The 27281-nt window shown below is 33.6% G+C and overlaps 1 protein-coding gene across 1 annotated transcript; it reads right to left on the bottom strand.

Moving 5' to 3' along the window:
- Positions 1 to 18548: 18548 nt before the first annotated feature.
- Positions 18549 to 19612, bottom strand: LOC110108869 (protein LIGHT-DEPENDENT SHORT HYPOCOTYLS 5). Its single transcript, XM_020839705.2, has one exon. It carries the CDS (start codon positions 19449 to 19451, stop codon positions 18801 to 18803), a length of 651 nt encoding a protein of 216 aa, XP_020695364.1. The 5' UTR covers positions 19452 to 19612; the 3' UTR covers positions 18549 to 18800.
- Positions 19613 to 27281: the final 7669 nt, after the last annotated feature.

Below are 27281 nucleotides of genomic sequence, written 5' to 3' on the forward strand. Positions count from 1 at the left end.
ACCAAAGCAGTTATAATCTATCCTATCAATCCCATCAACCCAAAAAAATTTAACAATCTATCAAATTCATCCTTCTGGATATCCCAAGCGAATATGTTATCATTAAGTTGACGTTCTTTAAATAACTCAATCAAAGTATTAGTGTCCCCAAATTTAATCTTTGCTCTTTTTATTTTTTGAATAAAGTTGTACGCATCTCTCCTTGTGAATCCAATATTTTCGACATCTCCAACTTCATCAGCAAGGAAGGAAAATGCATCAATGGTTCTTATCTCAGCATCTGTCATTGCTTTAAGAACATAAGCTTTTTCATCACACACATTCCTGCATGATCTAAGAAGATGCCGGTCTTCTGTCTTAGGCAAATCATGATTATGACTTTCAATAATTTTTTTCACCTTATAATATCCAGCTTCATCCACTGTAAACCTAATCATAGCTGGAAAACCAGTTCGGGTATCTGATTTTCGATATTTTCTTTGGATATTAAGATCAGGCAACTTCTTGAAACCAGCTTTTGAACAAACAAAGTCTTTGGATTTTAAATTTTTGGAATTTGGCTAGTAACTGTGATGATCCTTACGAACACTAAAACTAAGATTTTGGCCATAATTACAATAAGCCTCGTAATCCTCTTTTTCATCAACATAAACATCCTGATAAATACGCAATAAATGAATTATCCATACGCAACCAATGAGCAGTAATTAAGCAAAATAATACTCAATAAATACACAACCAATACACAATAAAAACTCACTAAATGAGCAATTAATACGCAATATATACAAAACAAATACGTAACTAATACTCAATGTATATCAAATAAATAAGCAATACATACGCAATTAGTACGCAACAAAACTTTGCATTAAGAAAATCGAACTACAAATTCGTTATTGTACCCTAGCTCAATACTGCTTTAAAAGATGGGACCATCGAGTCTTCTTTTAAAGTCAATTACAATTTAACATTTTGTACATTGTTGATAAAAATATGCATCTTTGTTAAACAAAATAAATACATCAAAAATCTTTGTACATTAAAATAATTACATCAAAAAATGACTTTGTAAATAAATTTAATTGGAACATTGCTATAAAGAAAACTTGGAAGAAGGCGAACTTTACCGATAAGCTAAATATTTCATCCAGTCACACTGGTTTTAGGTGTTCTGCTTCATGTGCGCTCGTTTCCTGGACGTCGGCATTCTCAAGGTTATCGACTTCCTCCGAGCCCTGCAAAAATATTCTGCTCATAAAAACAAACATCCTCCTTCAGATCTAGATCAATCTTCATCTTCATTGGCATTTTTTCTACAAAAATTTTGGCTGAAAGCGTTATATATTGTGGTGATTCGCGCCTTAAATTCTAAAAAAAAGAAGCGCCAACCTAAATTTAACGTTATGCCCGGGTCGGGCTGGAAGACAAATAATTTTGACGGGTCGGGTATCGTCGGTTAATGCAAGTCAATATAAATAACCCGGACTTTTCACTTTCCACGTAAGCATCCGAACATAGATCTGTGATAGGATTCCACACAGAATAATTTCTCCTCGACCACAGCCTTCAGCTCCTCTCCTTTATGACACCCGAAAGTCTTCTATTAGCAAGCCAAACGCCAGATCATGTTTCTCTGTGCCGAATCCCATAGACTCTTCAACACATGATAGTCTCCTATTCATAAATTCAATCAAAACTCTTCCTCAAAGTACAACCTCATGACCCTGAAACATGTTCCGACCTCTACCTCACCCGAACTCCCTCTCTCCAGCCAAACCTGATGACACCTTCAGTTGTCCGACCTTCTAAAAACTATGTACATACATCTTAACTGCTACTTTCAATCCTTAGTTCTAATCCTGACTCTATAGCAGCGCTGATCTGCCTCATACTGACCTAGTGGTTGAGCCCCACTCGTTCTCACACAACCCGATCAGATGCTCCCTGACCTCCCTCTATAATCCCAACCCAAGAAATTTGCTCTTCTCTCTTTATTATGATTGCACGATCCATCAACTTCCATAACCTATGAATGTCATAACCCAACCCAACCAGGGCAGTTTCTATTGTGTTGAGCTATGACAGACAAATCACAAGATCTAATATTGAAATTATTTTAGATTTTTTGCCAATATTCATTTAAATAAAGTAGACTATAGAATTACTAAAATATTCAAATACTAAAAATATACTCATCCACAAAGTTTCTTTTATTTCATCCAAATAAATATCTATAATATAGTACATGGCTACAAGAAAGGGCTACATAACTAAAATTTTAACTAGCCATGACTGTACCCAAATCAAAATAGCAAAGTACCTTTAACCATAGATTTGATCATGAACTACTAGTCCAGAGTCTCATTCCCCTTCCCAAATCCTAAAAACCAAAAGTAAATTAATAGTGAGCTACAATAACTCAGCATGCCACAAAGTATGATATAAAATTTAAAATTCTTTTATTAAATATTTTTCTAAATTTAAAAAAAAAAGTTAAATAAGATATAATAAATCAATGTACTAAGAATTATAATAATAGTATAACATTTATCCAATTGTTTAAATAATAATATTGAATAGATAAATTAATTGTAATACATATTATAGAGCAGTTTATATCATATTTCCTAGACCTAGTTAGAATCTCAAAAAATTCTAGCCCCTTATGACTCCCTTTTATGCTTATAGCACCAAAACATATCTGTAGATAGCAGAAGATGACTTATAGTCATCAGAACATACCCTATAGGCATCAGAATATTTCCTAATATAAATAGAATCTCAAAAGATTTTGACACCCTTTATGGCTCCAACCAAATATAATTTAATCATAAATATGCATATATCATCACATTATAATATTTAAAGAGTAATTGAGCATGTATCAAAATTGTACAATTTTCTATAATGGTAACCAATAGAAAGTCTTATTAGGTAAAAATGAATATTTTTAGAAAATTACCAACTTATCAGATATTGGATAAGATAATATTTAAATACTTTTATTATACTACACCACTATTTTTTAACATCAAGATAATTTTATTCAATAAAAGCCCCATAATTTAAAATTCCCATTGTAAAAATTCTAGAAAATATTTAAAATGTCTATAATTATAATCTATATAGCATATAAAAGTTACGTATTGAAAGTTTAACTAGTGCAATGTTAACTTTTTTGCAAAAAAAAAAAAAAAAAATTTAATTTAAAATTTTTGCTAAAAATTTTGTATTTTTAAAAATTAAAATGAGAATAATATGACTTATCTTAAGACAAACAAGTTTTTTAACTGGGCCGACGGACAAAAATGGCTCTAAGACCTCCAAAATTAGATTTCTATGTTCACTCTCCTTACTTTTCTTCTAATTTTTTTCCTTCCGTTCTCTAATTGGGAAAAATGAAAAAGGCAAAAATTTAATCATATTATATAATAGTGGTTTTGGATATTATAATAAAATATTAAATAATTATTTAGTATTAAAATACTAATTTTATTTAAAATTTTTATATCTTTAAATTTGAAAATTTAAAAATTATAAAAATGTATACATAAATTAGCTAATCATATCTGAACATTCTGGTGAAATTAGTTTATAAAATAGATACCTGAAAGTCCCAAAAATCTCACTTGTACCGAAAGGTGTTAATTTCTTAAGATATTTCACTAGTGTCCAAATATATGAAAAAATTAGGGCAATTAAAGCACTACACTACAAATTTTTTTCTTAGACGATTTATGATTTAGACTTATAATGACTCCTGAAATAATTGTTGAATACTATATGCCAAAAAGTCCTAAATTTTTTTTAAGGATTTCACAGTGAATGCCAAGCGACCTTTGATTTAGTCAAACTTTGTGATACAGTCACTGATTTCCTTGCCACTATGCCAAGCGAATCTGCTCTAACTCCTCCTCTCTTAGTTTGCACGTAATCTCCTCCACCTAGCTGATGCTCGACCAAACCTTATAAGTTCTAAACTCCTTCATCACTCTCACAAAGATAAAGCCACTCTTTTCAGCAACTCTCCACACTCAATACAATATCTCTCACACTCATTTTACCTCATAGTCACCCTAAGATAAATCCACAACAAAACAATTTCATTTTTGACCCTCTCATCATTATCACCAATTATTAATTATTCTAGTTAGTTATTATTAATATTATTATTTAAAAAAAGAAGAGAAGAAAAATGACAAAAAAAAAAAAGAAAGAGAAAGATCAACAAATAAAAAAGGAATAGAAAAAAAGAGGAAAAAAAAAAGAAAAAAAGGAGGAAAAGGATTTGTGATTCATCGCCTCGATCTTCATGCCTTCAACACTGATCTCAACATCACCGGCCTTATGCAAAGGAGTAAATGTTGACAAACTAAAAAAAAACTCCAAATCCTATCCTTGGTGATCGTGGCACATTGAAAAGTTACCTAATCATGCTTTCTTAGTGTGGTATTAGGGAACCTGGTGCGGAACTTGTAATGAGGTGGGTAAGCCCTATATACACTTTTCTTAGTATGGTGGGGACAACTTCTAAGTACCCTTGTGCATGCGTCAGCACCAGTTGGGAAACAAGTATGCATTTCAAATAGGTACTTCTAAAGACATGTACACGTGATTGTTGGTGTGGTGGGATTGAGGACCATAGCTACGATGTTATCTGACACCTACCATACATGTCTTTCTTAGCTTGGTGGAATGGACCAGTTCCTCAAAATTCTCCTAAATAGAGGAGACACTGGGAGGCTATCGAAATTTCCAGTGACTAGAGGACATTGATTTAAATAATTGATAGAAAACTTGAATAGACAATAAGGGACAAAACTCAATTGAAGCCACAAGGAAAAAAATCAAACAATTCATAGGAAACCGGAATTTAACAAAAAATGTAAATGTTACTTAAAGATACAAAGCATTCAAATTTAACATAAATAATAAGCACGGAACTTGTGGTGAATAAAACTTGAAGTACAACTTGCCTGCAAAGATAGATTAATGAGAATTATGATAGGATGTAACAATAGACCAGCAAGTTATGAAATAAAACCCTAATGAACATTAAAAGTTCTCGTGATGATTGGAATGCAAATATCAATAGTCAACATTATCGGGTTCATCATGTATGCAACAAATCATCTTCAAAGCTTGATGCATGTAATACAGCTTGAAGTACCTACAAGAAGTTTTCTATAGACACAATGATAAGTTTATAAGCAAAGCATGGAGAATATATGATGAATGCTATGATTGCCTTGTAGTCAATGACAATTCAATGTCAATCAAACACATTAACCAACATACTAGCAAAGAAGGTTGATACATAGAAAATGTAAGCAACTACATGCCGTTGTAGGAGACTCATCAAGCATGCTACATGTTATTTATAAGCAAGAATCATGAGAAATATAATAAATACATATATCTATGAGTGGTTCTAGAATATCTTCATTCATTGCAGCACACATGTGGGTAATAGTAGAGTACTTGTAATGCATATAATGCTTCACCAATAAATAACATAACCCTTTTGCAAACGTATACAATGCAGCTAATATCACTACAATGAAGCACGACGATCATCCTACAGATATGAATAAGAAATAATGCTAATGAGCAAGGTGTGGATGTAGTAGTTTTCTTATGTTCAATAACAACCAGCTCGTTCAATATGAGCCATCTCTCAAATGTATGCAATAATTCACTGTGAATGATGTTAATCAACATGTAGAGAGGTATTGATGATGAATGTAAGCTCCTATGACTATTATAGGAGACATGTTGTAATCATTACATGTTATATACGAACAAAATGCCAAAGGGCCATGAAGATTGTAGGGTTACAACAAAGGCAAGCACCTATGGGTTATTGCAGGAGACCCATCATATATACAACATGCTATTTACGAGCAATTGCATGAGACTCATTAGTGCATGATAATCTACCTGCAATAAAGCAATAAGCAACCCATAATATAGAGTCATGCCACAGAATCTGCATCACTCATACAAGCAGATAAAAGACATCTCCATGCTTCAAAATAGAGCATTATGTACACTCAAATGACAATCATTCATATAGCTGATATATGTACAAAACTTTAAAATACCTGCCTACATACATTATAATAAGTGGAAAATATTATTCAAGCATGTCATGTGCATTTATGTGTAAATGAATTATATATATGTGAAATACAACATGCATGAAACATTATGCAAGCGTATCACCCAACCTACAAAATACGTTAGACCAGGGCATCACATTTCATTAATATACAACATGCATCATGCAAATATATCAAACAAAATGTAAACACATATCAACATATATGCATACATGAAACAACCATACAAACACATTATACAAAATACATGCAAATGCATACACCTACATGGGCCATGATGAGCATGTTATGGGTACACATGTGATGCTCAAGGATGGTGCACAAGCCAATAAATGAATCTAAGTTTGAATTCGATCCATTTACATGAATGTATATGAGTCAACATGGTTTGAATAATAAAATAAATATACAGTTGCAGCATCAATTGAGATATTTATCTTATACATTAATATTAGGCGTTCAAAGTCTATTATAAGAAAAGTTCACTAATAAAGACATAAAGATGACAATGAACTAAATTCTTTGTTAGCAAGTTGGTAGAGTTGACAAGGTTTAACTAACAAAAATGAAACAGTCCATATACCACAATGATGGTTGTGTTGACAAAAAAATTTCAATAGGAAAGGACCACAAACATAACAATTCCTCCAAAATGCCCATAAAAATCTAAAATTCCAAAAATTGCCAAAAAACTAAAATATTTAAAATTGAAACAAAACACCTAAATAACTTAAAACAAAATACACATCTGCCCTTTATAGCAATTTACTGAGGTGGAAAGTTAAAATAATCACTCTAGCTCACAAAGAGTAAATGTTAGATCGAGAATATCATTAAGATTCATTATCAATTCATCTCTTTCTAGTAAGGACGTGGCATGTATCCTTTAAGCAGTGGTTTCACTGTAAAATGGCACCACACCAATGATTTTGCTACTAAATGGCTATAAAGGCAAATGATTATGACTAGCAAGGATCCTTTGAACTAGGTGGTTTTGTCGCAAAATGTCACTATTAAATTTTTTTCATGGTCAGAGCCCACATGTTCCCTGATGACATTAAGTCCTTAAGCAATGAATGAATAGGATATGATTAATTGGGCACAAAGTTCTTTATTAGTTAAGGTATATGCATATTTTTCTCCTTAGACATTCACCCTAGTGGACAAAACAACTCATGGTTGCTAACAATGATCTTTTGACTAAGTAGACTAGGGACAAAGATGACTTGGGATGAGAAAACATTGGGATCCTGATCGGGTTCATCATCACTTCCTCGACCACCTACTTCAAGTACAATGTGGTGAATTTTTAATTTTAAATATTAAATTTCAATTATCAAATCATGCAGCTACAATACACTAGATACTATGTACATCTACGTTTCTATTTTGTGACTACCCTTAATCAAAAGTTCTCTCTTTCTATTGGGAGGGTTAATTAACTATATGGGCTTGCACCTATAGTAAACTTGAACTCAGATCATTAAGTCCTTGCAAAATGAGGGCAAAATCTCTAGGTAGTGTTTTATTTAAAACCCAATATGCCTTCTGAAAATTTATCTCAGAACCAACTAGTTAAAACTCTCCTCAAGGACTTTAAGATAAATAAAGGGTATACGGAGAGTCCGGGGGTGCAAATTTTTGGAGCCCATATCTCCCTAGAATAAATTTGATTAAAATCGTGACAAATATTATTATGATTTAAAAGTTTATAGAAGGACATACTTTTTAAATTACAAACATGATAGTTTTTAATTTTTAATTCTTTTTTTTTTTTTAAGCTAATAGAAGAAAATTAGGGAGCAATAAACTTTCAATAGTTTAGAAGTACTCCAAAAATTTTAATGTTGGGATTTATATTTTGAAATATGAATTTAGTTTATGTATGGATCATTTTAGTGGAAATTTGATATGTACATTTCATTAACATAATATTAAGAAAAGAACAAGAATGAGACAAAGTATATAAGAAACTATAAGCATTAAATCCTAAATTATGGGGAGAGCTATAAGGAAGATAGTAATTTGAATATAAGTCTAACAAAATACAAGGAACTTAACTTTTATTCCTACCAAGGGGTTCAAGTAGGACCAACTCTACTGAACTTATAATCCTACCTAAAAAGAACTATGAGCTAAACCATTCTAAATCTTTTAAAATCATTGTGTCCAATTCTTTTTGTAATGAATATTAAGTTAAAGTAATTTTCATTTTAGAAATTGGAATTTATAACTTAGACATTAAAGCTATGTAGCCTGGCCATATGGATGTGTAATATTTCTAACTAATGCATTATTTTATTTTTTGGTTTTTAAATGAATTGTAATTAGTTTGAATATGTAATTTATACAAACATGTGTGCTTTACATCTAGTGAACTAAGGTTACATGTTATTTTTCTTATCAAGCCCATCTTTACAAAATAAATAAATAAATAAATAAATAAACCATCAAACACTAATCATACACAATAATCCAATAAGATGTTGACAATATATTTTAATTGCCTGTGATTGTTATTAAATTTAATTATTTTTTAATTAGAAATTTAGTCCTTAAGAACCTATTTTCACAATATGTCTAAGCCATTCAACAAATAATAACATAAAGAATCCTAATGAAAAGCACAAATTCTAGTGGAGCATGCACCATAGTAAACAAGCAATTAATAGAAAATAAAGCAAAAACAAGCATAAAGAAGGGCTGGCTTTGACTAAGTTCTATAATATTTGTCCTCTTAGATAAATATTCACTCAAGGTCTATAAGGTACTCCTGGACGAAGCAACCCATGGTTGCTAACAAGGATCGTTTTGTCAGGTTGGGTCAACTATCTCCTTTGACTAAGTAGATTAGGGACTACAATGTCCTAGGATGATGAAACTACAGAATCCTGATTAGGTTCATCGTCACTCCCCCCCACCATCCTCTTTAAGTAGGAGGTGGTGAATTTTTAATTTTAAATATTAAATTTTAAATACCAAATCATGTTGCTATTATACACCAGATACTACATACCTTACATATCTATTTGATGACAAACCTTAATCAAAAGTTCTCTCTTGCTATTGGGAAGGGTAATTAATTATAGGGGCTTGAGCCTATAGGAAATATAACTCAGATCAGAAAGTCCTTGCAAATGAGGGAAAAATCTCTAGGTAGTGTCTTATATAAAACTAAATATGCCTTCTAAAAATTTATCTAGAAACATATTTGTTAAAACACTCCTCGACAGCCCAAGATGAAGAAAAGGCCCACAGAGTGGCTGGGGGGCAAATTTTTGGAGCCCATATCTCCATAGAATATACTTGATTAAAATTATGACAAATATTATTTTGATTTAAAAATTTATAGAAGGGCATACTTTTAAAATTACAAACAAGATAGTTTTAAATTTTGAATTCTTTTACTAAAAAGCTAATAGAAGAAAATTACAGAAAAATAAAGTTTCAATAGTTTAGAAGCACTCCAAACAATCTTATGTTTGGATTTATATTTTAAAGCATGAATTTAGTTTTTGTGTGGATCATTTTAGTGGAAATTTGATGTGTACATTTCATTAACATAATATTAAAAAAAGAACTAGCATTATAAAAAAAAAAGCGCTATAACCATCAGACTATGAGTATTAAATCCTAAAATTATGGTGAGAGCTATATGAAAGATAGTAACTTGAATATAAGTCTAAAAAAATACAAGGAACTTAACTTTTAATCCTACCAAGTGGTTTAAGTAGGACCAACTCTAGTGAACTTATAATTCTAACTAAAAAGAACCATGAGCTAAACAAATCTAAATGTTTTAAAATTACGATGTTCAAGTCTTTTTATAATGCATATTGGGTTAGGCAATTTTCACTTTAAGAATTGGAATTTGTTGAATCTTGATTTGGTTGTTAAACTTAAATTAATGTCTCAATGCTAACCAAGAGAGAGGGTGAATTGATAATTTAAAAAACTCTTGATGAATTTTAGAAAACTAATTTATAATTTTATCAAAAAAGATTTTTCAACCATAAAATATTAAAGTGTGTAAAATAAAAATGCAGAAAATAAAAGAGAACAGAAGAACACCAAGTTTTATAGTGGTTTGGTCAAACACGGCCTACATCCACTCCTTGAATACTCTCTCTTCAGGTATTGCACTATACCAAAGTGACTGATCTCCTTTTGCCCCACAGCAAGGCAGAGAAGCTTTCACAATTTTCCTCTCTTCCACCAATCCCCAGGACTGCAGAGAACCATCATCTTCTTTCACACCCTCCAAGTGTCGGTAGAGATCTGTCCTCCTTTCACATCCTTAAGTGTCGGTAGAGAATCATTGTCCTTTCACACCCTCAAGTGTCGGTAGAGAACCAGTGTCTTTTCACACCCTCCAAGTGTCAGCAGAGAACCTGCATCCTTTTTCACCCTCCTGGTGAAGGCAGAGAACCCACGATCGATGTTGAAGAACTTCACTTAAGAACCATCTGAGGAGATCATCGCTTTGGGTAACCTTGTGAATCCCTCACAACCACGTCTTGATCTCTCACACTTCACCTCAAAATCTCTCCCAAACACTCACACTCAATGATCCCTCTCAAGAGAAATTCACAACAAAGGCCATTTGTGACAGTTTTTAAGACTCCTTATATAGAAAGGACATGAAAAAGTGTCTAAAAATTGAAAATTATAAGAAAACTGTCCTACAATTGTTCTGTACGATTGCAAATCATCTCATATGAATGAATAGTGTCACATACGAATTGCCCGTATGAATGCATAGTATTCCCGTATGAATACATAGTGTCCCGTACGAACAGTTCAAATTTGTCTGTATGAACAAGTCATCATACAATATGAACATTTCATAAAAATCTTCAAAATTGTCAGGACGAAAAGGGAGTTCTAACCTGAGATGTTTGTCCTTGTACAAACTGGGGATCGTCCTGTACGATCTTTGAGCTAGAACGGACCCGAGACATTCATATGTGTATGAACTAGGAATCATCTCGTATGATCCATACCGGAGACGTTCGTCCTTGTACGAACTAGGATTCATCCCGTATGATCCATACTTAGAAAATTTTCATTTCTGTTCGTTCGACTGCTCGCTAGGAAAAAATAGCTGACTAAATCGTCTAGTACGAAGTGGTATCGTACATTATGATCAGTTTAAAAAAAAATATGAATTTTAAACTCTCCCTCGATGTGTATGTGCTCAATTACTCAATTTCAATCACACTCTCCCAGACTCAATGAAATGAAAAATACAGACTCAATTTACAATGAACTCTAATCTATTCTGATTTAAAGTCTTTAACAATCTAGAATATGATTTTTTTGAAATGTTAGTATACACACAAAATAAGTACAAAATGAAAAATACTATGAAACATAAAGATGTGAGCCATAACATTTGTTATCATCAAAAATATAAACTCGTGAGCAATGAGTCACAACAGAATTTATAACTTAGACATTAAAGCTATGTAGCCTAGCCATATGGATGTGTAATATTTTACATCTATTGAACTAGGGTTACATGTTATTTTTCTTATCAAGCCCATCTTAAAAAAAAAAAAAAAAAAAAAAAAAAAAAAAAAAAAAAAAAAAAAAAAAAAAAAAAAAATCAAACATTGGTCATACACAATAATCAAATGAAATGCTTATAATACATTTTAATTGCTCTATGATTGTTATTAAATTTATTTATATATTTTTATTGGAAATTTAGTCCTTAAGAACCTATTGTCATAGTATGTCCAAGCCACTCCACAAATAATAACATGTATAATCCTAAGGAAAAGCAGAAATTCTAGTGGAGCATGCACCGAAGTAAACAAGCAAGTAATAGAAAATAAATCACAAACAAGCATAAAGAAGGGTCGGCTGTGATTATGTTTATTAATACCCCCAACCCCACCTGATAATAATAATAATAATAATAATAATAATTTAATAGAATGCAAAGGAAATTTTAGCTTTGTCATAATACAAGTCGACTTATATTTATACAAAAGTGAGTTTTGGAATGTGGTCCTTTAGCTTTATCTTTAGGGTTCTTCAAGGGTCTATTGCATCACCATATGGTATATCCTTCTCTTGTTTTCAATTTCAATCCCATAAGTTTTATATGGTTTCCTATTCTAAATTTATATTTGTGAAAGCAAAAAATTATACAATTGACCCTATAAAAAAATTAATATTATAGGAAAATGTGTATATCATATACATTCTTTCATTGGCACTTAAATGCAATAAAGGCACATTGAAGTTTCACACAAAAATATCATGTACAAACATCACATAAATATGATTTATGTGTGCTAGATTGTGAGGTTGTCACTATATTATTTTATTATGGATTTTAAAGGTTGTTCTATTTAATTAAAATATTTGAAAGTAATTTTTTGAAACTATATGTGAATCAACTTACATTTCATGATATAAGTGACAATTTTCTTTGGGCTTAGCCCTGGGAGATGTAATTAACTATAAGAGCATACTTGTATGTGAAAATTGAATCATGGAATAAAATAAAACCAAACTAGTGTTCCTTGTATTTGGTGGGGGAAATCATTTTGAAATATATTTTAATTTATATTTTTTTTCCTTTGAAGTGATAAAAAGTTAACTTTAGCCTCTCAATGTAGTATAATACATTCCTTAATGTATATATCATCTATTTTCAATTTTACATGTGAAATTTATCTCTATCTTTTGAGATAATACATTCCTACACTTATTGATGCTCAAATTTGGTACCATAACCATGAGTCAAAAAGGTACATTAAGTTGATTTTACTTTTGCCAAACACATGATTTGAAGGTTCTAATGGTTTAAGAATAACAATTACCATATATTTTAAACAATTGCTCTTTATTTGGTTATGAAGTTACATCAATTTGAGATTGATGAATACCACAGAGTGGGCTAAAAACATCAAATAAAGATTTTGTAGCTTAATATAAGTTAAGAAAATGGTTTTGCTATCTTAATGAGTTTTTCAATAATTAGACGTACATTGGCTATCATCTTGCAATTTCTGGATCTTAGCTCACTTTTTTTTTTCCAATTCCTAAAAATTTATAAAAAAATACTTATTATACTCTAAATCATTTTGATCTTTATTTTAATTACTCATAAAAAATAAATATTTTATATTATTTTCTTATGAAAAAAAATTGCATAGCCACATATTTCCTTATGTTTTCTTATGATTATATTATTTTAATATGTTCGTAGTTTTCATTTTTCTTTTGGATTGTAGCTCTTTTGAGCAATAATGAGCATTATATTTCTTTTAAAGACTTGCACTTTTATTTTATATTAACACGTAGGTCCTTTTTTGAATTTTAACAAAAAAAAAATCATAATGTATTGATATGAGTTACCGAACAGCAAATCAACAAAGATTGTATGAAAAATAATAACTATGATAATGAGTACTGGCCGATCCCAAACAAGTAGAAATTACTATAAAAATCTATACCTTCTAAATATTGCATCAAAATTATAGTAAGATCTCTATCTTTATGAATGTGAATGGCACACTCTATGTTCGTATTCAATATGCAAATTTGAACATAACCATTCTCAATTTGGCTTGCATTAAGAAAAAAAACCATTAAACTAATTGATGGAGCATGAGTACAAGAGGCCAGAGCAGGTGGACCAGGCCCTAGCTTTAGAGGTGCCAGGTAACTCAATTTTGACAGTTTTATCTAAGCTAGAATCTAAGCATCATTAAAGATTTCAAACGCAATTTCCTTTCCATCTCGTCTATTGACTTAACCTTATAATCTGTCATTGTAGTGCCTTGAAGCAAATTTTTTTTTTTAGCCTGAACATTTTTGAAATGGACTTGGTAAACCCAAGAAACAGGCTAGAGTTTGAAAGCTAATGCAACTTTCAAATGATAACAGACGAGTAGAGAGGGTAAAAATAAATATTGTGAGTATTCATAAGACAAATTCCTGATTTGAAGAGATACTTGTACCCAGACCTCTCGGAGAATATATAAGTTTTAATCATAGGAGTTTTGGCAAACCAAACCTTGCTCATATATATATATATATATATATATGGGGGAAACTCTTGGGGGAAACCCATGGAGGAGCCTACGCGTTAATATAATGGAGAAATTACAAGGTCCTTAAAGGGACCTCGAGCTTTACTACCACTCAAAATAGCTACAATCCAAAAAAAACAAAAAAAACCTAAAAGCTCAAGATCCCTGCTAATCCAAAATACAATGAAACCTAGATACATTTTACGGTGCTCAAGGGTGAACACCCAAAAAATGGGGAGATAGATCAAATCAGCAATTAGCATAACCTCCCTTATCCAAAACTGACTGAAATATTGAAGGACACAAAAAACACCTGCAACATAGAGGAAAAAACAACACCAAAAAGAGAGGAACAAAGAGGGGCACATACCAAGAAGAAAACTATACCACTCATGTAAAAATTGTACTGTCTTCCTGCAAAAGAACACAAAGGAATAGGTAAAGCAAGTAGTATACAATAGAATATCATTAAAACCCGCACAGTTCCAACCAGTTTTACCACCAACAGACAGTAAAAACCACCGATAACAGAAAAGGCCTTCCCACCTCAAACCAGCAATGTTGGGATAGACCCCAAGATAAATCCCAAGATCATAGCTTCCAGAATAACCACCAACATCGTTACATATCAAAATATAAAGACAAAGCCTCCAGCAAATACAATAGAAACCTAAGAAATCCACCAAGGAATAGGTGAAACAGCAGTAGTCAATCCAACCCGTAATCAACATCCTAACTAAACAGTAGGGCTCCCCCCCAATATCAACAGAGGAGCAGGAAACCCATCTACCAAATCAATTCATAAACAGCCATCCAGAGAACGACAGGCAACCCTGCCAAAGGCACCCGATCAACGAAGAAAGAAAAAGAGTTACCAGAACCCAAAACCTACAAACATTGCTCCACCCAGAATCAGGAAAAAAAGAGCCATAAGGAAATAACACCTCAAAAACCTCCATACCAAAATGAACCAACCAAAATAACCCACCAAGCCAAAGCATAACAGCAGAGCAGCACCGCAGGATCAAAGCCCGAGAACAGGAAAAACACCAACTAAATTCTGACATAAGGAAGAGAAACTTTATCCAATCTAATAAGGCCTCTAAGAGGCGTAGGAGAATTAGCTTCCACAAAATCATTGAAACAAGAAATGCCTGTGCCAACCTGAGCAAGCCACCTAGCACAGGCATTACCATCTTTAAGCACATGAGAAAACTCAGTATGAACAAAAGTAAGTAATAACTTGATAGCACGAATAATGTGAAACGCCTCAGGATCACAAGGAGCATCCACACCAATGAGTAAACATTGAACATCCAGGAGACACTCAACCTCAATAGTAATGCTGGTAATACCCAGAGAAAGACAGCAATTTAACCCACAAATAATAGAGTTCAAAGTGTCCAACCGAGGGTTGCCAGAAGAAAGCCCCGCAAAACCGATAATAAAATTACCATAGCCATCTCTAATGATACCACCACATCCCATAATATTGTTAGCCACCTTAGCACCAACATTAAGTTTAAAAGAGCCCATCCTCGATTTTAACCAAACAACCAGATGAGGCCTAGGAGAAGTGGAAAACTGCTGCAGGTTAAGACCAAGGTTGGAAAGAACATGGTAACACTGATAGAAACCTTTCATAGAAATTAAATTAACAGAAATCATGCTAAATAATTTGTCTTTCACATTATGAATAACCCTGGACGAATCCATTTTAATACCATTAAACACAGCATTGTTTCTTTCCAACCAAAGATACCAAAGAATAAGAGAAAAGGTAACATTCCTAATATGCCCTTTATAATTAACAACCCAAACCTGAATAAGCTCATAAATGGACATGGTCCCCTTAAAATTGTTAACCTAAAAAATATCATCAAAGAAACATCAGGTTTTAATCGCAATAGGCCCTGGCACAAACACATGGTGCATGCTTTCAACATGGAAACAACATTGATATTTAGAAGGAATGACAAAACCTCTTTTAGACAAAATATCATCCGTAGGAATAAATCTGTTTAAAATTCTCCAGACAAAGGTAGACACCGTAGCAGGGATACTTTTATGCTAAATCCTAGAGTAAATTAAATTAACCTCTTTTTTAATTCTAAAATCATGCCAAGCATCTTTCAATCTAAATAAGCCATCATTAACTAACTTAAATAAGATAACATCTTTAGAGTCAACGTTAATAGGAATAGAGAGAATCTCCCTCATATATATATATATATATATATATATATATATATATATATCAACTTGTATATTATTTTTGTCAGAGGCTAGATTGAGATTTTTTTTTTCTGCCAAAATCTTCAATGTGAAGGAATTAGGTGATCCTAACAGTACGTCTGAGGTTTTAAATGTTTCAATGCTGTACAATTGACTCCATTGCCTAGGCTCTTGAAGATCGGACCAAGCTCAAAACTCAAGGATAAGCAGGCATTATTAAGAAGAGCAAGTGTTTTAAAATGAGCAATGAGGACAAGAGAATCCTTGTATAATCCAAAATCACTTCATTCTTAAAACCCAAGAGCCTATGACACATGTTCCGCTTCATGAATCATATCTACAGGAAAATGGCAGATTTTCGACGTTAATATAACTGATGGAAAATATGTCGAAATAGTTTTGTCATGTATAAGTAAGCTGGGGTAATTTATGCCAGAGATTTCACTAGAGTTTCTGACGGAAAATGCGACGGAATATTATAAAAACTGGCGAATTATCTGGCGGAATTTTCGCCATTAAATAAGCGGTGGAAAATACGCCATAAATTCCTCTGTAAACTAGTACCGGCGAAATATCCGACAGTTCGTCCGTCGCTTTTACCAATGCATTTATATTCGCCAGAAAGTCCGAAAATAATAAAATTTTCATCCTTCATAAAATAGAACCAAACCTGCCAAAACCTAAGATCAAATAGGATCAGTTCCCCTTCAAATAACATAAAGAAAGCAAGAAATGTTAGTAGTTGGAAAAAAAAAGGAACCCTAAACGAATGGCCCCGAAGAAGCCCTAATACTTTACGTTCAGACTGAACCGCATGTAAGGAACAAGCTCTTCGGGCTCCTGCTCTCCAACTCCAGCTCAAGATCGATCCCTCTTTCTCAAAACAGCTCAAACCTCATTAAAGTGATCGAGAGAGACAGAAATTACTGTTTTCCGTGTGACCGGCAAGCAGATGTTGGAGAATGGAAATCACGAAAGTAGAAAACGACGTGTTTTTTGGCTGCATTCATGACTACCTGATTCATTCACTATAGCCTATTTATGAACCAACGGAAGTAAAGGAAGGCTGCTGCTGTTTTCCTAGTTTCCTTTTAAATATTTTACCAGTTCAAACCATTCAGAAGTAGACAGAGAAAGATAAATGACCTAACTAAATCAATAAAAGCTTGACCTCCCAGCTTTATCTCCACACACAGAGAGAGAGAGAGAGAGAGAGAGAGAGAGAAGAAAGAGAACAGTGAGAGGTACTCTGCTGCAACGGGGCTGTTCGACAGCGTGCGGTTTCTACACGTGTGGAATAAACTCTTTCAGGAGGGGGACCAAATCCTATACGGCTAGAACTTAACATCACTTCAGTTAGCAATATTTCAGAGAACATATTTTTCAAAAGAATTTTATGGATGATCTTTTCAACCTCAACAATTCATTTGAAGAGGACCGCCATTATTGATCAACCAAATAATTGGCACTGAAAGTAGGAACAAGGTACCATTTATTCATGAATAGAATTATATATATTCTCACATCTAAAATGTTAAAATATAGATCCATACTTCATATCTTTGTGTTTACAGAAGATGTTAAAATTATATTAATCGATGCAATATGGAAAACTTATCTATAGACGACAAGGATGATCCCAGAGGGAAATCATTAGACGCCTCAGACACAAATAAACCGAAATATTTCCTGTCAATGACTGAGTACACCATAATTTACTTAAAAAACGAGCTGCAGGAAATAATAATGTGAAAAAGAAAAAGAAATCTTAGACCAAAACGATGTAATATACGTGCTGAGTGACAGTGAAATAACAAGAGCATATACATCTCTGCGCATGTCATCGCTATAGCGCATGTGTAGTACTACTCTGTGCATTCTCTAAGCCTCCATAGCTTTACACAATCTCATATAATATATTTGTATATAATACATTAGAAATCTTTGTCTAATTAAATAAAAACAAACATCTACTAAACATATATTGCCATTTTCTATGAGAGAATTTCCAACTACTCAAATAAGAAATAAAAAATCCACAACTATTAGGGAGAATTTCCAACTGCTCAAACAGTAGAAACGAGCCTAAACAATAAACACCAATCCTGAAATTAATTGTATTTAAAAAGGAAAAAAGTTCTCAATCTTCTTTATATTCTTCTTCTTATTTAGAAGAGCTGAGCAAAGAGCAGGAGAGGATTAATAAATTTATTTAATAATTAATCTTCTTTGGCATGCCATACTTGACTACCTGAAAATTAACATACACTCGAATCTTCTTCCCTACTCACAAACCCCTCAATCACCACCAAATAATGAGAAAATTGAAAAAATATATATAGAGAGAGAGGAAAAAGAAGCGCGAGCAATTTAGAGAGAAGAGAAAAAGCTATACTCCAGAGCCGGATCCCTCGTGGGTCTCCCCTCCAGTTCTAGTTACTGACGTAGAACTTTCTCCTGCCGTTGAAGCAGAAGCAGAAGAAGAAGCAGCTGTTGTTTGCCGCTTGCGCTTCTTCTTCTCATAGGGTATCCCACGGGCCTTAGCCTGTGACTCCCTCACCTCGCGGAGGTAGATTCGGACAGCTCGGGTCGCGAACGGGTTTGACTCGGGCCGGCCTCCGTTTTCCTCGTAAGCCGCCCGAAGGCGGCCGATGAGAGCGTCGAGTGATCCCCATGCCTGGCAGAGCGGGCAGGCGCAGGGCGCGGGCGGGTTTGGCAGCCCGAAATAGGGGCAGCCCTGCGAGTGAACTTTGGTTTTGCCAAACTGGTCGAGATATTTGAGGAACTCGATAACGTGAGCGCCGCTGCAACGAGCTAGCGTGAGCGGCGGGTTGTGATTCTTTAAGTACTGTAGGAAAGTGTTCCAGTCTCGGCGTTTCTGAGATTCGTAGCGGCTTGGTTGGGAGGAAGATGATGATGCGCTGGCAGCCGGAGAAGTTATTGTTGGTGGAAGCGGCGCTTCTGATGTAGGGGTTTCTGCAGGCTTAGATGAAGAAGAAGAAGGTTCCCGGGGGCCGGAATCCTCGGCCCCTGGATCCATGCGGGGAGTTTTATTTTCGGTTAAGTGTTGCAGCTGAAGATACTTTGGAATCCATTGGGGCTCGGGTGAGGAAGCGAGAAACGATGGAAGGAGGAGAGGATGGGGAGAGTTAAGAGGAGAATTAGATGGGACGTTAGAAAAGCGAAATGTTTGATAGATTTAGGCGAGGATGAATCTGTGAAAGGAAAAGGGAGGAGGTAACGTGGTGGCCCCTACAGGAGGGTACGGGTCGGGCCAGGACCCGTTTGGGGTTTCAACGAGGGAGGGACCCATGATGCGGCGAGGTTTCGCTTGTGGGGTTCCCTTGGTGGCGTAAACGGGAGGAGCTTGCCGACGGGAGTCGGAACGGATCAAGGTGGAAAGCAGTAGGAGTGTTATAATTCAAATATTTTTAAAAATAATAATTATTTTTACTAATAAATTTAAATATACATTTTTTTTTTAATTTTATTGTTTTCTTCGGCTTATTCTGGCATTTTAAATTTCAAATTTTTTTTATTATCTAAGTCTTTTATTCTTTGTAAAACAGCTTTAGAGAAAATAATTTTTTTACGTTTTCTAGTATAATTTTTTTAAACAGCTAAAAAAAATTAAATAAAAATTATAATTATAATAAAACAAATAGTAGGAAAATTATCGCAAACGATGCCTAAATAAAACCCATCATTTAATCAAGTAATATGTTCTTGTTATTAATCTTAGTACAGTGGCTAACGTTTTAAATGAAGATATGTACTTACTAACTATATCTATCTTAACTATTTAAAATGATTGTATTGTCCGATTAATGTTATATTTTGATGTTGAACGGTATAGTTGTGGTTAAATCAAAGTAAATCCATGAAATTAATAAATGTGGTCGGTTCAATTTTATTCCAAGATTGAATTGATTTGGTAAATGGTCTACCATTATGGGAATTGATCGATTTGGTCGTGCAGTACAACCCACAAAAGTGTAGCGAATAAAGATGCACATTGTCTTGTTGGTTGAGAGTTTAGGCTTCCAATTAAGAGGTCTTGGATTCAAGTCTGCGTATGCGTTGTGTGTGTGAGTTTGCCTTAAATGGCCTAATGTCCAAAAAAAAAAAAAAAGGATTTGTGGCATGGATAAGTGTCAGGTCTGTCTGCTTTAATACAATTGAAAATTTAGTTATGTGAAAAGCGAAAAGCATAATTTCTAAATGTTGTTCGTATATATTAGAGGTTTTTCTCACTGGAATATTTTGGATAGAACGTTTGTTTTTGGGACATTTTGGCCATTTAAGGCAAACTCACACACACAATGCATACACATAGACTCGAACCCTAAACCTCTTAGTTGGATGCCTAAGCTCTAAACCAATAGGCCAAGGAGAGCAACTTTCATATACTTCATCAGATATGATTGGAATAGGCATCTTATTGTCACTAAAGAATTTAAAAGAAAATGAAAAAAAAGTAGTAAAAAACATTTGTGGGGATGATCTTTTGGTTTTATTTTGAGATAGCAAAATCTTTTAGTTTGGCCAATGCATTATAGGTGCTACTAATGCAGATATTATTGTTGTTAGGATTGCATGCAAGATAAATAATTAAAGTTGGATACTAAGTAAAAATAAAAGTTTTATAGAGCGTATTATAGTGTGTTACCTACGTACCCTAACTTTTTTCTGGCCATTTTGAGCTCTAGTTTTGTAAATTAAAATTTCAATGTCATGTGTCATGATTTGACCCATAATTTTGTAAATTCATAACTCTTCAATTCAATAGTATTTTCCTTTTATTTTTTGTAGTGTATTTATGATTACACATGAGTTAGTATACCATTGATTTCACCCAAATATTGTAAGTAAAACTCCTAAAACAAATCATCAAAGTTGTAGATGCACTTAATTTTGGTGATTGATTTTGAAACCTAGGGGGGCTTTGGTGACCGCAAATTTAGTGAGTTTGAATCGTATGTGCTTATGCACCAATGTTCAAATTTTATTAAATTTGGAGGTCATTTGGTCTGTCATTTAGCAAACACAAGATTAATGCACATAATTGACCTAGAAACTTAAAAAAATTTATAATTAATCTAAATTAAATCTAAAAAAAATATAAACTAAGTTTCAAATTTCTCAGAAGTAAGTTCTCAACCAATGAAAATTAAAAGGCCCATCACAGACACCGTGAATTAAAAATTATTTAAAAACTTAGGAAAATTATTAATTGATTAATTAAAATATATTATTAAAAATATTTTAAATAAATTTTAAACATTTGTAATCATTCCTAGGAGTAATCAGTGAAATTTTGGAAACATTTTAAGAGGTTTTGGGTTGAGGTGGAACAAAAATAAGAAAATCTCTCTAAATAAACAATTAAATAATTTATTAAATTCACAAAATGTAAAATTCATAATTAATTATAAAAATCTCTAAATTAAACAAATTGAAAATTATAAAACTTCTAGAATCCAGTGAAAAAAAAAACGACAACTTTTAGTTGAATCTAGTTCATTAAAATGACCAAACTTTGAAAAATTATAATTAATTATAAAAAATTCCAACTAACACAAACTCAAAGGCATTTGACTCATTCCTAAGTATAATATTTTTAAAAAGAATAAATCTCTTGAATTCAATGTAAATTAAAAACTTAAAATCTAAACAAATTTAATTAATTAAATAATTAATAAATATTCATAAATTTAACAAAATCACAAAAATTTTAGAATTTCAATCATTTATTGAACTAAATAAAATGCACAACAATTATAACTATACATAAATTCAACTCGCTCCTTAAACAAACTTTTTATGTTGGACTAACTCGAGCTTCGGAGTTGCATGTCCTATGAAGCCCGTGGTCATCATGCACGTTGTGACAACGCCACAAATGAGTTAACGAAATAGAAACATTAAGTTATAATTATCTTGAACTAATACTCTATAAATTAAATTAATTATATTTCACCAACAAAAAAATTAAACTTAAATTAATAGGTAATTATTAAGTAATTCGGGCTCAGAAGGCTATTAACTTAGCCCCAAGAAGGATAAAATAAACCTCCTATTGGGGGTCCGTTTGTTGACCTTGATTTTGTCAAATCATGGGGTCCGGAGGGTTGACTTGGTCAAATCGACCAAGCCAGAGACCAAGACCACTCCCAGTCAATTCAGATGGTCAATATAAAGTCTCTTGAAGCCAGGCTCAGGTCCTAGGTCAACCTGGTTGACCAGGTCAAATAGGGTTGACCCAAATTGGCCCCTTTAGCCTATTTGAGCCTGGTTTACTTCCAGATTGAGCCCAAATCTCCCTTGGACTCATCCCCATCATTCCATGGGTCTAAATGGGCTAGGTTGACCAAGTCAACCTTTGACTTGGTCAACCTAAGACTTAATAGGTTATTTTTGACCTATTAAGCCCATTAAGAGCCCAATTCCAATCCAAATTAATTCCAAACCCATTTGTGGCTTAATACCTCATGCTCCTTAGCTTAATTGACTGGTTTGACCAAGTCAAAATGTGGACTTGGTCAAATCAAGCCTTTATTTGGTTGAAATAACCTATTAAAGCCCAATTAGAGCCCATTCATTGCTCCAATCAATGCCAATTGAATCCCCTTCGTTTTGAAACTCAAAATCCCGTCCAAATCACTTGATCTAGCCTTATGATTGGCTGTGGATCGAATCCAAGCAGTCAATGATAGGATTAGGAGGTTTAAATAGGGAAAATTTAGGTCTTTTGGGGGACTTTTCGCTCTTGCTTTGAACCTGGTCGCTCTCAGCCTGAGAGATTTCGTGTGAGAGTTCCCTTAGGTCCCCCCGACCTTTCCCAAGACAGACCGAGCATTTGGAGTCGCCGGCGGCGAGCTTTCCGGCGAACCGAAGGCTACAACGTTCCAAGGCTTCTTCTGATTGATCCAACGCGTTTTGAAACGCGGTTTATTCTACAACTAGGAGCGTGGACAGTCTACAAGTGCAACAAGCTAGAGATCTCTCGATTTCATCGAGTATTTTAGGTAAAATTGTGAACCCTAGTTAGAACACACGAAGCTAATTAACTTTTTATATAATGAATATTATTCTATGAAATTGGTCCCCCATGGTTTCTGTTCATACCTAGTATCTAGGTTTAAAATTTCGTCAAATTTTGTTCATCCGATTGAGAGAAATCTTCAAAAAAATGGAACTAGGGTTCGGTCCGGCCATCCGTTTAGCACTGTGCGTTTCGGACCGTTAATCCGCCGATCAACGGTTCGGATTGCGCCTTTCCATCCCGCCGTCCGACCGCTGGGGTATACACGCCGAACCGAATCGCCGGCCGACTCGATCTGAGCCGTTGAACCGAATTGCGGGAGATCGAACGCCTCGCGTTGCCTGCCTACGTGGCTAAGTGACGCCGCGTCAGTGGCGTACGATTGCCGCAGTGATTGCGGCAATCATTGCTGGCGGCGCAATTATCACGCCGCCAAGCAATGATTGGCCGCGGTTCAACGGACCAACCCGTGTCCGCCACGTGGCGCACCGACAGCCGCCGCCGCCAAATTTTATTTTTAATTTCTTTTAAATTATTTTAAACATATTTTAACTTTAAAAAATTGCAAAAAATCCATTTTTTGTCCGTTTTCGACTTATAATATATCGTTTTGCTCGTATTCCCGAGCTCTTTATTTTAAAATTATTTTTATTTAAAAATGATAAGTATATTTTAAATAACTAATAAAACAGTAAAAATAAGCTTTTATAATTATTTATTATATATATATATATTATTTTGAAAACTATTGCAAAATTTACCCCTTATTTGTTGTAAACTTCCAAAATTAATAACTTTCCCGTTTTGAATCCCTGTCGACGCACAGCACTTTGATTTGAATGTATTTAAATTCTGCACATTCTGGAACTAGTTTTACTTAAATTTTTTGATCTGTCTGCAGTTATTTTACAAACAGCCAATAACACTATTTTAAAACTATTTAATTATTATCTTTAAACTTTGAAATTACATAACTTTCTTGTTTTAAGTCAGATTTTGATGCACAGCACCTTGTTTTGGGTGTATTTTGAATTCTGCACAGTTTAAGACTATTTGTAGATAAAAAGTATATCTGTATTTTCTATTATTTCAAAAAATAGTAAAGTGACACTATTTTAAAATATCCTTTTATGATGTTTAAACTTGTAAATTTCATATCTTCGTCGTTTTAAATCGGATTTTTGCGTATAACCCCTCGATCTTTTCAGAAAAATGTGAATTTTATTTTGACCATAGTTTCAATGGCTGGTTTTGGCTTTTCTGACAGATTTCTCCCTTGATTGGATTATTTAGGTATTTTGATATTATTTTTATAATTAAGATAATATTTATTTTCAAGATACAAACTATTTTCAAATCGTGTTGAAGCCTCGATCGGATGGTCAGTGGGTCTCCCTATACTTATGTATTATGAATTGACGTATTTTTAATTACTTTATTTTCTAAAAATATATTTATATTGATAAGTACTTTTAAACTATTTTAAAACTACCTATAATTAAATCCTCTAATTTTTGTGAGACCTACTATTTCATGAAATTTTAGACATGGGTTCTAGATATGAAGAGCAATCATGGGGGAGTGGATTAGTGGATGATTGAGTTCCAATCATTCACTAATCCCTTCATTAGGTGTCTTTCCTTTTATTTTTTTCGTAGACTACATGTGTAGGTCGCACCATGAGCACTTAGTTTAGGTTCTCCTAGATCTAAGGACATGGTGTGTTTATTTCATTTTTGTACTCCCATGCATTTATTACCTGGAGGGTTAGATAAAATATCACTTTAAACCCATATAACGTAGTGACACACTAAGGATAATAATTAAGGACTCGTCTAGCGAACTTAGAAGTTTTCTAGGGACTAGGATAGACCCCAGAACGACATGAAAACTTAAACACTTAAACTTAGTGACATGTGAAACATCCCATAATTTTCTAGAAATTTTTTTAGGAGTCTTTAGGCCCCTTAATTAACTAACCCTAATTAACCTGTTAAATAAGGCCCCGAGACCTTCCAGAAATTACAATAAATACATTTTAGGTTAGAAAATTACCCATAATACCCCAAACTGACCAAAATCTGATCCTCGACCATAGATAAATAAGGATCCCTAGTTTGACTTCAGGTTGATCCCTAATTTGATCATAGGTGGAATTTATTATTTTGCCCCTAATAATTCATTAAAAATTTTAAAAAATCTCAAATCTCTTCCAAACACTTGAAAACACTTTCTCTGGTCATTATTGACCTTTGAGAGTGATTCCAATCAGTTTGGAGTTGATTTGGATCAAAACAATAAAAAAGGCCCTTTATTAGGAAATTTAGAAAATTCCCTTAATTACCCGATCTTTAGAAATCCATAACTAATTGTGGAAAATTCCAAATTAGGTAAACTCACTTGCGTTAGACTCCAATTAGGGCCTAGTATTTATTAAAAATCTTAAGTTTCTAGAAAATGGCCTAGATTATAAAGTCAACTTTTTGGTCAACCGTAGTTCATTTAGGGCCCGAAACTTAGAAAATTCATAACTTTGGACAGGAAACTCCGATTTCAGCCTACTACCTGTCTAACTACTTGTATTAAGGTCTAGTATTTTTCTAAGATAATAGGAGACCCAGAACTAGCCTATTTCTCATAGTGACTTTTTGGACCCTTAGTCTAAGTCTTAGAAGGACCCAGGACTTTCCAAAACTGGCTAATATAACTTTAACTTCAAATATCATCATCCTAAGTTCTTAAAACTGATCAACAAACTAAATTAACTAAAATGGACCCTAATCTATTAATGTTTGAATTTCAACTAAATTATTCGTTCCTGATTTTAAACATACTTGACTCTAGATAATTTCAACTAACTATCCATATTAGGATCTATCCAAACCACACAAGTCTTACACAAAAATATCATTGTTTGCTAGGGAACTAATTCTAGACTTAGGTTAGGCCGCTAGATTTTATTTTTTTGATGTGTGCCGGAGCTTTTCGATATTTTTATTGCATGCTGTTTGAAAATTGGATTACTATGTTTGCTTACTTTTCCTGTACTACGTGATGTGATGGTCGTTAGATTTACCCCTAGGTTAGGAACGATCTATATGCATATATATTATTCTTCCGTGCAGGTGGTCATGCTCAAGCTAATAAAAGGGGGGAGCAATGTCATGGTTTCTAATAATATTTTATACAGGTGCTTGCTCAGCTCCCCCTAAATAAAATGAGGGCTAAATTAATTATAACTGCACAGGTGGAGCGCTTAGCCCTTATAATTAAGAGCATGGCTTGGCACAGGGTCAATGGTGTTAGCACTTTCATTCTCATATAAACAACTTGGGATTTTTATTAGAATAACCTTGCAGGGATTCTTAGATTTATTGCTTTCAATAAATATAAATTTGTATGTAATAATTGTTAAGAGTTGTGAAAATAACTTTTAAGTTGGGATATTCTTATCCAGCTCGGATTCTAAAAGAAGAAGGCATCCCTAAGGGGAGAGTCTTCTTACATTTGGAAGATCGAGCTGGATGGCTTTAGATATCCAAAAAGAAAAGGCAATACACCCATATTGGGGGAATTGTCTCTTCGTTTGGATATTCAAGCCACGACGGATCCAAGGATTCCAAGGAGGAGAGATCTAAGGAGTCCAAGGAGGAGAGATCCAAGAAGTCCAGGGAGAAGATATCCAAGAGACTAAAGATTTGAAGACCCAATATCCCACTCAAAGTTGTTGGCGTCAGTCATAGGCTTAGAAATCTGGGTTGTTGGCAGTGGTGCCCGGCCACTTTATTTTCTGCATACCCTGGGTTATAATAAGGGCAGTTTGCC

This window comes from Dendrobium catenatum, unplaced genomic scaffold (genome assembly GCF_001605985.2).
Source record: "Dendrobium catenatum unplaced genomic scaffold, ASM160598v2 fragScaff_scaffold_226, whole genome shotgun sequence".
NCBI classification, from domain to species: domain Eukaryota; kingdom Viridiplantae; phylum Streptophyta; class Magnoliopsida; order Asparagales; family Orchidaceae; genus Dendrobium; species Dendrobium catenatum.